The sequence below is a fragment of the Crassostrea angulata genome, chromosome 4 (assembly GCF_025612915.1).
Source record: "Crassostrea angulata isolate pt1a10 chromosome 4, ASM2561291v2, whole genome shotgun sequence".
Lineage (NCBI taxonomy): Eukaryota > Metazoa > Mollusca > Bivalvia > Ostreida > Ostreidae > Magallana > Magallana angulata.
The window spans coordinates 41,322,651-41,336,385 of NC_069114.1; the positions used below are offsets into that span (position 1 = coordinate 41,322,651).

Genomic DNA, 13,735 nt, shown 5'->3' on the forward strand with positions numbered 1-13,735 from the left:
GGTAGCAGAACTTTGCCACCAGATGATTGGAATTGGTATAGAATGGACAGTTATTTGTTGCCAGATCAAAATCGAAATGATGATTATTTATGAATACAAAACAAATATAAAACATTTAGAAAAGAGGTAATACATATGCAACACTCGTCATTGTGAAAGGCCTATTGAGACAAAATGGTAACAAAAGCTACTGAATGGTAAACTGTGTATGAAATCTAATTGCTATAAATACAGGAATTTAAAGGTCTGGGTAACAAATTGGTATAATTACAGGAATTTAAAGACCAGTCTGTAGATGGTCAGTAAACCTCAGATAAATTCAAATGAAGGGCGGAGCTTAGTTACACAGGTGAGAAACCCTACAGGGGAAAACGCTTGTCTAATCATGCATGTGCATTTATGTATACATGTGTTCCGTTTTTTGCACACATTTGACAATCAGATCCAAAACAATAAGTGTAAATTTTAATTCGAGTCCATCAACTTGAGTTACACGTTTCATTCAACAGGGTCTGGTACATGTAAACTAGAATTAAGTCCCCTTTTCTCGTTCGTTTACGGCCAGTTTTATAGGTCATGTTTTCATTTAAATACTACATATTGTTTTGTTTTGCATGGTTCGGACTTGGCGATAGGATTTTTGATATTTTAAAGACACTATCAAAAAATTTTAATGACAAACTAAAGATAGCATATATACAAATGCTAATATTTATAAATGAGCTTTATACTTAATTAAATCTTTAATGTAAAGAAATATGTGTATTAATAAAAAGAAATTTTTCATTCTTTTTCTGTCTCCTTCAAATCTTTTTTTTAATAGTGGTGAAAATATAGACTACAAAAGAGGAGCGCGCACAATGTTATTCGCGTAGATTTTAAAACAAATACAATAATGTCAATCACTTAAATAAATCCTCTAATGATAAAATATTGAGAATAACAACTTTCATAAATCAAATACAAACAATATCAACACAGGCAAAAAAAGATATAAGTTGATAAATTCATAATAAAATTATAAAAGACCACAAGAGCTCGCATTAACATAATCTTACATTTTGTGAAAACAGGATTATAATATATTTTCTGGGATTTTCTGGAGCAATTCTAATCGTTCAATTAAAATCAGTTTCTGCCCCCCCCCCCCCAAAAAAAAAAAAAGATATGATAAAAGAAAACTAAGCAATATACTGCTTTTTATTGAATTTTTATAATCGAAATTACGGTGTATATAAAAATTGTTGAAATCGTATAATTGTAATATCTTTTTTAGAAAAAAAAATAATTGTACCCGGTATATACATGACATGAACAAAGTTTGAAATATTCCCTTTAATAGATCAAGAACAATCGAGTAAACTTTTAAAATCAAATGCAAATTAATACACTTCTTAATTCTTCGGCACAATAATGAAGTGTTTAATATATATATATATATATATATATATATATATATATATATATATATATATATATATATATATATATATATATATATCTCCTAAATTTTTTTAATTGTTCATGAAAAGCCATTGCTAAAACATTGCTAAAATGGACCTAAATGAAAAAATCCATGCTCATATATTATGTTTCAAAAGAAAATATTCATTCTCTAATCACAAATGATAGTAAAAGTAAATCAAAATAGTTATCTTTAGCTTTTTGTTCAGGTGAGCTAACATACAAATTTGTGGTAATCAAAGGTTTACAAAATACCCTTTAAAAACAAAAGGTCTGTTTAATTTTAAAAAACTCCCAGCTGCTTGAGGTCATTATATAAATTTATTGAATAGTGCATCCCCAGCAGCATTGGTCGGGATAGTCGGGTCCATACACCTTGTTCTCCAGTCCGTAAACAAAGAAGGTAAATTCCTTTCCTCTGCGTCTGCAGACACACTGTGTCATTGGCACCATACGAATCATGTGGTGCTGAAAGTAACAAAATAACGAGATCGTTGTGATAACATAAACCAAAACGGCTGTTTGGTAGTATCCACTCTTTGCTGAGAAACCGCATGATGATGACGACGACGACAATTATTATAATGATGGTGATAATCACACAAACAACCATGATGAGAATGAGGATCAACACAACGATGATGCTAATTAGACAAAACGTTCAAAAAAAAAATGCATTACTATATCGAATAACTTTAGCAAAGTCATCGAACATTTGACGACATATTTAGTTCCGAACATCAAATGAAAATGAATTGCTTGAACAAAAAAACAACCAAATTTTACAAAGAAAATAAATGGATCTGCTGTTTTGGGTAAAATGTGGCATTATTCTCCATTACAAGAATCAATATAAAGTGTTTAGTAAGAATCATGAGATCTTAATTACCTGCATGTGAATCCTCTTCATTGGGAACTGATGACTGCCCACAAAATTGTGGGACACTTCGTTTACTTCCGCTACCGGAAAATTAGCTACCGGCTGTACCTTATAAATTAATAATAAATAAAATTAAATAAATAAATAAATCCTTTACTTTTATATTAATTTCTTTTTGTATTTCGAATATCTTTTTATAACAAAAATACCCGGGGCTGCACTTCGTTAAAACCAAGAGTTCCGGTGGTCTGCGAGATCATATAAGCTGGTATCGTCCCCCTCTCTATAACATGCTCCGATACATTATTCACCCTGAAAACAGAATCTGCCGCCTAACTCAATGTCTTAAAAATAATCATAATCTCAGTGACTGATCTTCAAGCAATCGATGCATAACTTACCAATTAATGATGAGTTTGATGAACCATTTAAGATTGCATTGACCCTGACAGGCTGGACAAACTACTTTGCCACTACCGCGACACTTTGAACATCTTAAACAAAAAAAAAACCATTTTAATATAGTTTTTATAGATATTAATATCCAAATGATCTGCTAATTTCAAATATTTTAGCTTTAAAATTTGCGCATCTTTTCTTTATCTTTTTACAGAGCTCTTCTTCATAAGGAGGCGAATATAGCCCCGAAAACGGTCACGACCATCCAGCCCTCTTAATCAAAGCTATGATTCTTACGTGACTCTTCCACGAAAACACCAGGAGCAGCTCACCCTGCAGCTTTTACCATTGCGGGTCACCGTCTTTGAACCCCGGCCACCGCAAGATCTACATTTCACCTGAACACAGAGCTTATCGTATAAATCACATACAATTAGATTGTTTTTTAAAAATGATGTCTTTTAACTTACTTTATCAATTTCTTTGGGTTTAAACATGCGCTTAAATTTAGGCTTCACTGATTTTTATTCATCTTACATTTCGACATCGATTATAATTAATACCAAAAACTCAACTGCTCCCCAATTATGGATTTTTTTTTCTGATTGAACATGATTTGTGTTTCTTGTTGATTTGTTAAATTCATTTAGAACAAATATATATTTACCCTTCCGCTACCATTACATCGATCGCATTTTACTTTTCCCTTTGCTTCACATCTGAAACAAGGCTGAAATGAAATGCAGTTCCTGTAAATAATATAGTTATTAGTTTGAACCTTCTAATAGGGCTAGAAAATTATTAAAAACAATTTGGAATTTTAGTTTATGACCAACAAATCATAAAAAATGGAGGCAGATCTGCTTGGCAATCTGTTGACCACCAGGCTTCCTTAAGGTATCTCACTACTCATGTTTTGATTTCATTGCGCAGATGTTTAAGATGAATATGATTTTATTTATTTAATCATCACAGATAGATTATTATTTCATAATTACACAACATTCATAAAGAAAATCCATTTGAATTCAAGAAACAAACAAGTTTTTTAGGGAACTATTTTTTCGTGCGGAAGGTTTTTTAGACGAAAATGACAGAAACAAGCAATTTTATGAATTTTCAATATACTTTTCTTTTTATTATACTTAATTCGTTATTCACATTTTTAACATTTGATAGGTTTGTAACATATTTTATAGGTTCTGTGTGACATGTACAAAATCAAATCTTGAGAATGTGATAGCCGTTGAGCATAAAATCATGCATATATATAGAACATGTCTGAATTTTTTTAAGCCAAATTTTGCGAGAATTTTACCTTTGAAGCCCTATATCTAAAATTTGACATCACTGACCCCCATGTTATATTATGTCAAAATGATACTGAATACATATTTAGGCAAACTGGATTAATTTTATAAAATTCTTGATATTCAAGAAGTTTTCATTTCAAATCAAATTGTAACTATTATAGAAATTGTTTATTTTAAGTGCAAAAAGGTCACCAACAATTTTATGCAGCTTTGTACAATTTTTTTTCGTAATCCCTCTATTCAGTGTGACCACTGTGCATAATTAAAAACAATATTTGAAGAAATAAGTTTGCTTAATCAAAAATACTGACAACAAACCCTAATCAGGATGAAATTGCATTTTAGGTGCAAAAAGGTCAATTTAAAGGGGCCATAACGCAGAGGGATGAATACTGATCCCCCATTATCTTTGTATTTTTTAAGTTTGTTTTGTCTACAGATTTCAATGATATACTTGTCAAGAAAATCTTGATACAACAACATTGAGGAGTGGGATACCTTAATTAAATTCTCATTCAAACTTTCAAACTAATGCTTTTTGCAAACTGACCCTAACAAAGGCAGTGTGGGGTACTTCATGATGCTGAGTTTCGTTTTTGAAAAACTCCTTAAACGTTGCAGGAATTTCCCAAGGACCAGGGGCAGGTCCATTCTGTGATCCGTCAACAAACTGACCTGAAATAATTGATGAAAACGTCATTTCCAAATGTTAAAGTATTAAATTGCTTTATAAAACGTTTTAGTTATAACTTATTTTCGTTGCTAGTAATGTGAAGAAGGTTATATATACGCTAAAAAAAGTACAAGATCCTTCTTTTAAACTGGCTTTTTGAATTTGTTTTTTGACAGATGACTTTTGATTACTATTAATAAGCAATTAAATTTAAATCAGAAAAGTATATGAAGTTAATAAAAACTACCAATTTCCTTAATTCATATTGTCAAAAATTCTCGGTGATTTATGATCCAAAAGAGATACTGCACAACGCCATCGGAAAACAATTGTAGAAACAAATATACTTTCTAAGGGTTTTTTACTTCTCCAATCAATAAATCTTTTGACGTACATGTAAATATTCCGTTGCAAGAAATGTTTGTATACTTCCACACACAGAGCTGTGAGTTAATCAATTATATTTAGGTTAAATTGCGTACTAAGACCTGCTTATTTTTATTGAAATATTTAATTTAATTTCTAAACTCATATCACCTGACCGTAAATGTAAGTAATCTTTTGGTTTGAAATACATTGACTTAAGTCAGCTTAATTAAATTCTAGCTTTTTGGAAAACGAAGGAGAGTTATAACTCTAGCGATTTATAATCAATTGGCATTGAAAGAAAACCGCTTTTTGGTGTGTGTTATTCTTACAACATGTACATAAAAACATAGGAGAGTACCTGATGCCATGAATCTATATTATCAGATTGACCTGACGAGGCGTTAATGATACAATGCGCCTTGTTTTATAATAAATAAGAGACTACATATGTCTGGTTCCTATGGAATTAAATAGATTTAATAATTTCTTTAGATTACCATTGAGCTCGACATTTATCAAAAACTATATTCTAAAAATAATATATGTACACTATACCCTACCGATTATTTTTTATTAATCAAAAAGTACCTCGAAATGGTTCATGGTCCCATTTAGAAGTTCTTTCTTCTGTAAAAGTTTCTAAAAAGTACTGAAAAAAAATGACGTTTAATGCAAAATATTCACATATCCTATGCATTATCTTCTCATCATTCACTTTTGTGATTTTCTTTGTTTGATTAACTAAGCAAACCGACTTCCATTTACAGGAAGTTAAATCTTAGAATGGGTTGCATTTACTTCTCCAGGTGTTATTTGGTTATTCAAATTCTTAACGTTGTTTGATGTTTTTATCTTTGTAGAAAATAAACTTACGTGATAGGACGTGGATGATTGTAATTTCTCAAAAGTGAGGCTTTTGGCTGTTCCTGTTCCCCAGCAAGTTTGTTTAGAGACAAACTCAATCAGGGTTTGTCTGGCGGTATCTTCTGTTATAACAGGCGCACTTTAAATATATACAAACGACATTACATTTCTGTTCTATCATAACCATCCAGGCTTGGGGTAATGCTAAATGTGATGGTAATGCATTGCAATGCATTACATGTTTTCAAAGTAATGCTAGTAATGTGTAATGCCACAAAATAAGCATTACAAGTAATGGTAATGTAATTCATTACTTTCCAAAATATAGTGTAATGCTGGCATTACATGGCATTACTTTGCATTACTATGCTTATTTATGCATGTTCACTTTAAAAAATGTGATGAATAAATGAATAGCTGAAATTGAATTTTATTAACTTTATTATAAAGAAGAAAGAAATAATTCTTGAAATAAAAATGTTTTAGTTGTATTTAAATTTAAAAAGTTTTATAAAATTTCATTTTTAAATTGTTCATATTACTAGATATAACAACACAGTTTCATAACATTTTTATGAGTGTTGTTTTTCAGAGTTTTAAAGCATTTAAACAATTTACTCCAATTAGTTTGCACTTCAATAAAGATGTGTCAACAACACACTATACCCCCAGGATAACCTAAGTATCAAAACAATCTATTGTTATAAGAAGTGCTAAACACCCCAATCCCCTTCCCTATGCCATGTCCCAATAGAATAGGGGACATACATGCACCTTTAAGGGCAAAATGAATGCACTGTCCATCCATGATGAATATCAAAATCACTTCCAATATTATAACTCATTTGAAAATAATTTCTCTCTCTCTCTCTCTCTCTCTCTCTCTCTCTCTCTCTCTCTGTTGTATATGTATATTAAGTACATTAGTTTGGACTGATAGAAAATACAAGATTCATGTATTTTTTCTATTTTTTCACTTAATATATCTTAGGATATAGATTGTCAAACAACTCCCAGCTTCCACTGCACCTGTAGAATGTTTATTTAGTATAGCTGGGAAAATTTTCAAACTAATAGGATGCAGTTTTGAAACTTTGATCATAAAGTGAAACAGTAATCTTTTGTCTTAAAGTGTCCTCAGCATAAAGAAATCCAATTAAAATATATTAAGAAATATAACTGGGGAAAACCCTCTGTCTATAAATTAATACAATTAAGTGTCCAAAATTATAAAGATTTGCGTTATCTGTGGAATTATCTCTATTTAGCTTTTTATTAACTGCAACATTATTCCATAAATTGTTTTCTATTATGCACGAATTCTGTGTCTCTATATCATATCTGACATTGTATCATGCCAAATGTCTATAAATATCTTTTTACTTATGTAATATGTTGTTCATAATGCCACAAGATTATTATATATTGAGCAAATAAAGAATGACTCTTGTATATATAGTCATTGAATTTGAACCTGATACTGAGCATGAACCTGTAGATATGTTAAAGAGTGTTTTATATTTGAAACATTTGCAAAAACTCTTTATTTAGCTTTACTTTTTTAAAACAAAGTAATGGTAATGGTAATGCATTACTTTACTCATGTAATGGTAATGTAATGCATTACTTCAAGAAAATCAAGTAATGGTAATGGTAATTTAATGCCCAAATTCATGAAGTAATGGTAAAGTAATGCATTACTTTACAATGTAATTCGCCCCAAGCCTGTAACCATCATATGCTCTTTCATGATGTTGTTAAATTTACAAAATGTGATTCCCCTTTTCGAATAACCACAATGCCGTTTTTCCTAATTAGTTGACTTAACGTCGATATTTCATATGATAGCAACTATTACCTTGTAAATGTTGGTTGTACATAGTCCTGAGGAGGAGCAAATACCGTGGGAGGAGGGGGAAGAAGAGCTAAGAATATATATAGAAACATCTTAATATAATGAGAGGAGTTAAAAAAAAGTTCAAGATAAAATGGGATGACTAATACTGATGCGAAATGCTTTTATCAAAAGTAAAATATCTATATATGTATTTTGATATCTAGCCTTTTTAATCGTTTTCACTTCAGTTCTGCGAACTTCAAACAAGAATTTTTGATGAAATATAATATATAAGAATGTATATAATATATTTAAAATAAAATAATAAAAAGATGTTTTTATAAATTTTTAAAAATTCGGGTTCAAATTAATTTGGATTCCTAAAACAGTTAAATACACTAAAATTCACTAATAAAAATGGTCACTATTGATAAAATCTATTATAAGAGGCGCACATAAGTTGTACAGCGGAACTACACACAACATTAAATGATATAGTGTTCACCTATATATTCAGTAAGAATCGAACATGAGAGATAGAGAGATAGATAGATAGATAGATTCCTTCTAAAGGTGTACTCACATTGGTCCATGCGAGCATTATCATAGCCAGCAACTGTGTCGAAACTGACATCCGGTTTGTGCTCATTGTCCTCAATGTACAGACTTTCGCTGAAATCTTTAAAAAGAATATTACAGAAATTAAATTCAACCATTAAAAAACACACCCTTGGTATCTCCAATTCCAATACATCGAATGATATGGATGTGTCAATGTGATGAGGACGTCTCAGTCAATTATCTCTCTTTCTCTCTCATCTTAGTTTTTTCTCTCGCTGGATATATGGAACACTGGGATATATATTTAAAATTTGTGTCTTCTTAAACACTTGGTGAACATTTGAGCTTCATGCTTGATGAATAATGTGTCATTGCAACCGTCTTGTATAATGGACACAATTTATCTACATGAGATTTGCCTATCGACGTATTTTATCCTTCATTACCTTGCTCGCTCTCATCTATCGTCTGCTCGTCAATTCTAGAAAAAAAGATACGATGAGTTAAGAATTCCATCATCTACAATTTCGAAAACTATGGCCTAGTAGTTTAAAGGAAGCATGTTAAAGACAATTTTTTGCCCAAAAACAATTACTATTTTCATGTGTTAACATGTATAAACACATTATGCCTTGTAAAAATGACGTTATTGAACATACCCAACTTTCGCCATGCCGAACGTCGTCCAATGCCGAAAAGTCCCAAAATATTTCTGACCGACACACGTTTTGAAATCATTTCAAAACCATGAATAAAAAATAACACAAAAAACTAGCATGAGCAAACATTGGAAGTGATCGAACCGCGGTTTCTCTTTGTAGGAGGTTGTTTAAAATCCACACTGTGTTGGAGAGGTAAAATCAATGATTTATTTCTACATCGACCTTTGCCTTGAAAGCTATATTGTAATAATGCAATAACCGAGTTAGTGATAATAACTTATTTCTACTTGTTAAAGTATCATTAGAAAAGCGTGATATGAATGCTATACGTATTGCTCTGTTTTTTTGTTCTTCATTTTCCTTATAAACAGAGCTGCTTTTGCACACACGGAGAATCCTGAGAGATTCCTTCGAGGAATTATGCAAAAAAAAGTTTTCAATACTACTTTTATAGGGTACGAAGTATAACACAAAACCGCTAATTTCACGGTACGGGTATTATCATTGTACAATGTAATCTACTAATAATTGACGATTTCTAAAAATAAAAATATGAGGTCTTTGACACGATTTAGGCTCATATGAATTATCTAGAACACTTAACGTGAGTATTTGGAAAATTTGTAAAATAAACATCTTATTGGAAATCCATATAAAAAACAAGATTGCTTGAAATGATCTAAATGATCAAATTGTGCTCAAGCAAGCTTTTATTTAAAAAAAAATGATTTTCATCAAAATTGAAATTAACGGTTTGAAACTGAACAAATTTGGTTTTTAAAAACAAAAGGCGGCTTTTGTACAACTTAGTTTTTGTGTGTATAACATCAATATTTTCGTATGTTATAAACTAACGAGATTTCTTATTGCCTTGCCTGTCATGAAATGATTAATTTTAATTTTTATAACTTCTAAAAGCTTTAATTTCGAGGGTAATTTCAAAACCTCACTAAAGATTAAAAACAGTTGAATGGTTACTTGATTGCATATAAGACACCGTAAACAAATAAATTTTCTTCAATTTACCGCGATGTTTGTTGTAATATCAGAAAATACAATATTACAGTTTTTAATTAATTGCATGTAAATAAGATGAAAATTCAAAAACTTTTCCAAGAATAATATTAGTAATTCAAATACAACTATCTCTAAGATTTTTCCCGTTAGAGAGGTAATTATATATCATAAAGCAATAATCAACGACAACAGACACAACATCTTCAAAGTAGTTTTACAAAATGCAACACAAGTCAATCTTATCATAAATTCCAAGTCATTACATATGTTTATTGAATTGTGCATCCCCAGCAGCACTGGTCGGGATAATCGGGTGCGTACACCTTGTTCTCCAGTCCGTAAACAAAGAAGGTAAATTCCTTCCCTCGGCGCCTGCAGACACACTGTGTCATTGGCACCATACGGATCATGTGGTGCTGAAAGTAACAAAGAAACACTTAAAATTCTGGTAATTAACAAAAGCGTTCAAAGAGAGAAGTATATACATAAGTATTACTAAAAAGTATCAGTATTAGTAAAGAGTATTAGTAAGAGTCATTGGAAACATGTATCACTCCAAATTAAATAAAAACGTTAAAGAGGATTGTTTGAAAGAAAATGTGTTGCAAGAAACAAATAATATACAAATGCAAAAAACTTATTAAAAAAATCACAATAAAATAATTGTAGAAGGTTGTTTAAAATCCACACTGTGCTAGAGAGGCAAAATCAATGTTTTATTTCTTCATCGACCTTTGCCTTGAAAGCTATATTGTAATAATGCTATAACCGCATTATTGATAATCATTTATTTCAACTTGTTTAAGGTATCATGTGATATGAATGCTATACGTATTGCTCTGTTTGTTAGTTCTTCATTTTTTTCTAATAAACAGAGCTGTGATTTTTTCCCTTTTTACACACGGGGAATCCTGAAAGGTATCTCTCGAGGAACTGTGCAAAATTATATTAAATACTATTTTTAAAAGGGTACAATATACAAAATATCGCTTATTTCACTGTACGGATATTATAATTGCACGATATAATCTACCGTATACTAGTACAGGTCTTTGACACTATTTAAGCTCATTTGTATTATCTAGGACACTTTACTTGTGTATTTGGAAAATTAATGCTCGATCAAAATACATGCATAATAAAAGGAAATGTTTAAAATATAATTACTTATTTCAAACACTCGCCATAGTAAAAATATTTTCAAAATCTCACAATTTGTAAAACTAAACAAAATTATTGGAAATCCATATAAGAAACAAGATTCCTGGAAATGGTCTAGATAATCAATTTGTGCTCAAGCAAGTTTAAAAAAAGTGGTTTTCATCAACATTGACATAAACACTTTGAAACCGAACAAGTTTGATTTAAAAAACAATAGATGGCTCGTAGACAACGATACTTTTGTGTGTAAACATCAACATATTCATATATCATACACTACTGAGTTTTTTTCTTATTGTATTGCTTGTCATGAAATGATCAAATTTAATTTTTATAACTTCTGAAAGCTTTTCGAAAGTAATTTTTTTTAATTATAAATATTTATTAAACAAAATACATTTAAATTCGAGATAATACCTCCGCAGAGGCTCTCTAGATATACATCACCTGGGGTGCCTGGGGCCCCCTGGATCAGTAGTGCTATTCAGCAGTATAAATAAATCATATATATATATATATATATATATATATATATATATATATATATATATATATATATATATATATATATATATATATACCTGACTTATGCATTTGGTAGACCGATTGTATTATTTTATCTTTATTAGGGAGACCAGTAGATTAGGGAGACATATTTTGGTCTCCGTATTATTTTGACCTTGTCTAAAATGTAATTGGCTTATCTTTAAATGAATGAACGGTGTGTCTTTGCCTAAAATGCATCAATGTGTCTATTATTTAACATCCAATAGTTGCCTTTTGTCTATATTTTTTCGTAAAAAGGAATTCAATCTGCCTCCATCGTATAATTAGCAATGACTATTTTTCTGCATTTAGGAGACCAACGAAAACTTGCAATATTGCAAAAAATCTAACATATATAATTTGTTTAGCCTTTAATTATTCTAAATGAACTTGTTTTCAAAATATTTTTTCACTTTTTATGTATAAAGCCTAACTAGAAAAAAAGTCGTTAATTTCTTGACCATGTTTGAACATTTGGCAAGTGCTCTCCGCCATTTATTCCGAGTACTCTCGGGACGTCTCGGGTTAAAAAAATGGACCTTTTAACGCCAGCGTGTTGCCTTTTAGGAATCAAAGCCATTTTATGGTAAGTACTTTTGATAATCCTACTACAATTGAACAAAGTAATGTTTTTATGAAGTTTTTTTTTTAAATATTCAAATAAAATAGGGCGATAATGTGTGCAACTTGACTATTTTACACCAAATGTTGATTAATCTTCGAGGACATTCGAAACGAAGTTAACAATAAAAGCATGATTTTCATTTCCACTGTACGTTTGATGTAATATGTATTTCAAGGATTTATAAGTACCTTCTCCAGAGCAAAAGTCGTCCCCATTCCCAATTGGAAATAAGTTCACTTCAGCAGCTGTCCAAATTATGATCCCAATTAGTATAGCAGTATTTTTCCCCAACTGGTAAATAGTTCTTATGTTTATTTCTTATCAAAAAATACTTCGTAAAATAACCAGAATGTCCATAAGTGTTCAGTATTAACAAATGATTAAACCCATTTAGCAAAACTGCAGTCATAAAAGTTTCCAAACACGCTGTAAACATCGCCAACTTTTAATCCGATTTTCCTCTGTTTTTCTAAAACATCGTTATTTTGTGGTATAACGTTACAGTACAGTACTGTAAATGGTACATGTTTTTTTTTTACACACACTATAGACTGATATAAAAGTAAAAGGTAAATGTTATGAAATATTTCAAACAGAAAAATACATTCTCAATTTAAAAGGGGATGTTGATAAATTCTTAATAATGTAATACTTTTATGACCAGTGTTGAAGGTGTTTATTTCAGGGAAAAAGACTTGTTCTAATAACTAAATATAGGAATATTATACATATATCTATATTGTCAAGTTAATTAGATTCTATTCAATTAAAGTCTAGCTCTTTGATTTTCCATTATGATAATAAATTCAGAAATCATGATGTATGCAACATATGATTTCTCCCAACTGCATGAAATTGTCGATACAATTTTCCCAATTCCAAAAAAATTGGCATTTTCAAAATAAAAAAAGGCTGAAAAAACCCTGTAATTATATAGCTAGTTTATTGAAAATGGACAGAAAAGTTAACCGAAGAATGTCGCTTTATGTAAATAGATCGACATGAAGAATTTTCTATATTACAGTTATATGTACCAGTAATATTGTTTTAAATTAATTATGTACGTAATGTAGATATATGTACATGTACCCCTTGTTACCTAAATGAATTAAAAGCAAATTAAGATCAGTTGCTCTTTTTCACTTGTATAGTGGAAAGATAGCCGACTATTCTATGTACGAATTGACTTATTATAGGTAAGGTAGCAAGGGACAGTTTCGAATAAAGTACCCGTCAATATTTTTGTAAAATTGAGAGTTGCTGTACTTGAAGGCTTATGAGTGTTGCTAAAATTCATGAAATGATTTTTAATGATTATCATTAGTTAGAGGGGTGTCTCTTGTTGAAATTGATATGCAGTATGT

General features: G+C 30.4%; 1 protein-coding gene across 3 annotated transcripts; it reads right to left on the bottom strand.

Moving 5' to 3' along the window:
* Positions 1–1,496: 1,496 nt before the first annotated feature.
* On the bottom strand, positions 1,497–9,280 carry LOC128179956 (protein SSUH2 homolog). 3 transcript variants are annotated; one of them, XM_052847664.1, is made up of 13 exons: positions 9,020–9,280; positions 8,807–8,841; positions 8,383–8,478; positions 7,821–7,887; positions 5,972–6,101; positions 5,687–5,747; positions 4,607–4,731; positions 3,411–3,473; positions 3,041–3,141; positions 2,746–2,838; positions 2,554–2,656; positions 2,354–2,452; positions 1,497–1,932 (listed from the first exon to the last, which is right to left on the bottom strand). In XM_052847664.1, the coding sequence occupies exons 1-13, from the start codon at positions 9,031–9,033 to the stop codon at positions 1,786–1,788; spliced, it is 1,134 nt and encodes a 377-aa protein (XP_052703624.1). In that variant the 5' UTR covers positions 9,034–9,280; the 3' UTR covers positions 1,497–1,785. The 3 variants fall into 3 exon arrangements, with proteins under 3 accessions (XP_052703624.1, XP_052703623.1, XP_052703625.1); XM_052847663.1 differs by lacking the exon at positions 9,020–9,280 and having other exon boundaries at positions 8,807–8,950; XM_052847665.1 differs by lacking the exons at positions 2,746–2,838; positions 9,020–9,280 and having other exon boundaries at positions 8,807–8,951.
* Positions 9,281–13,735: the final 4,455 nt, after the last annotated feature.

Bases quoted from the DNA above. Each gene is read 5' to 3' on its own strand.
- LOC128179956 (XM_052847663.1), bottom strand. From the start codon at position 8,879: ATGATGGAATTCTTAACTCATCGTATCTTTTTTTCTAGAATTGACGAG. The intron at 3,142-3,410 runs GTAAATATATAT...CTCTGTGTTCAG, and splicing joins GATGTAATGGTAGCGGAAGG to GTGAAATGTAGATCTTGCGG. The intron at 2,453-2,553 runs GTATTTTTGTTA...TTAATTTATAAG, and splicing joins TTAACGAAGTGCAGCCCCGG to GTACAGCCGGTAGCTAATTT.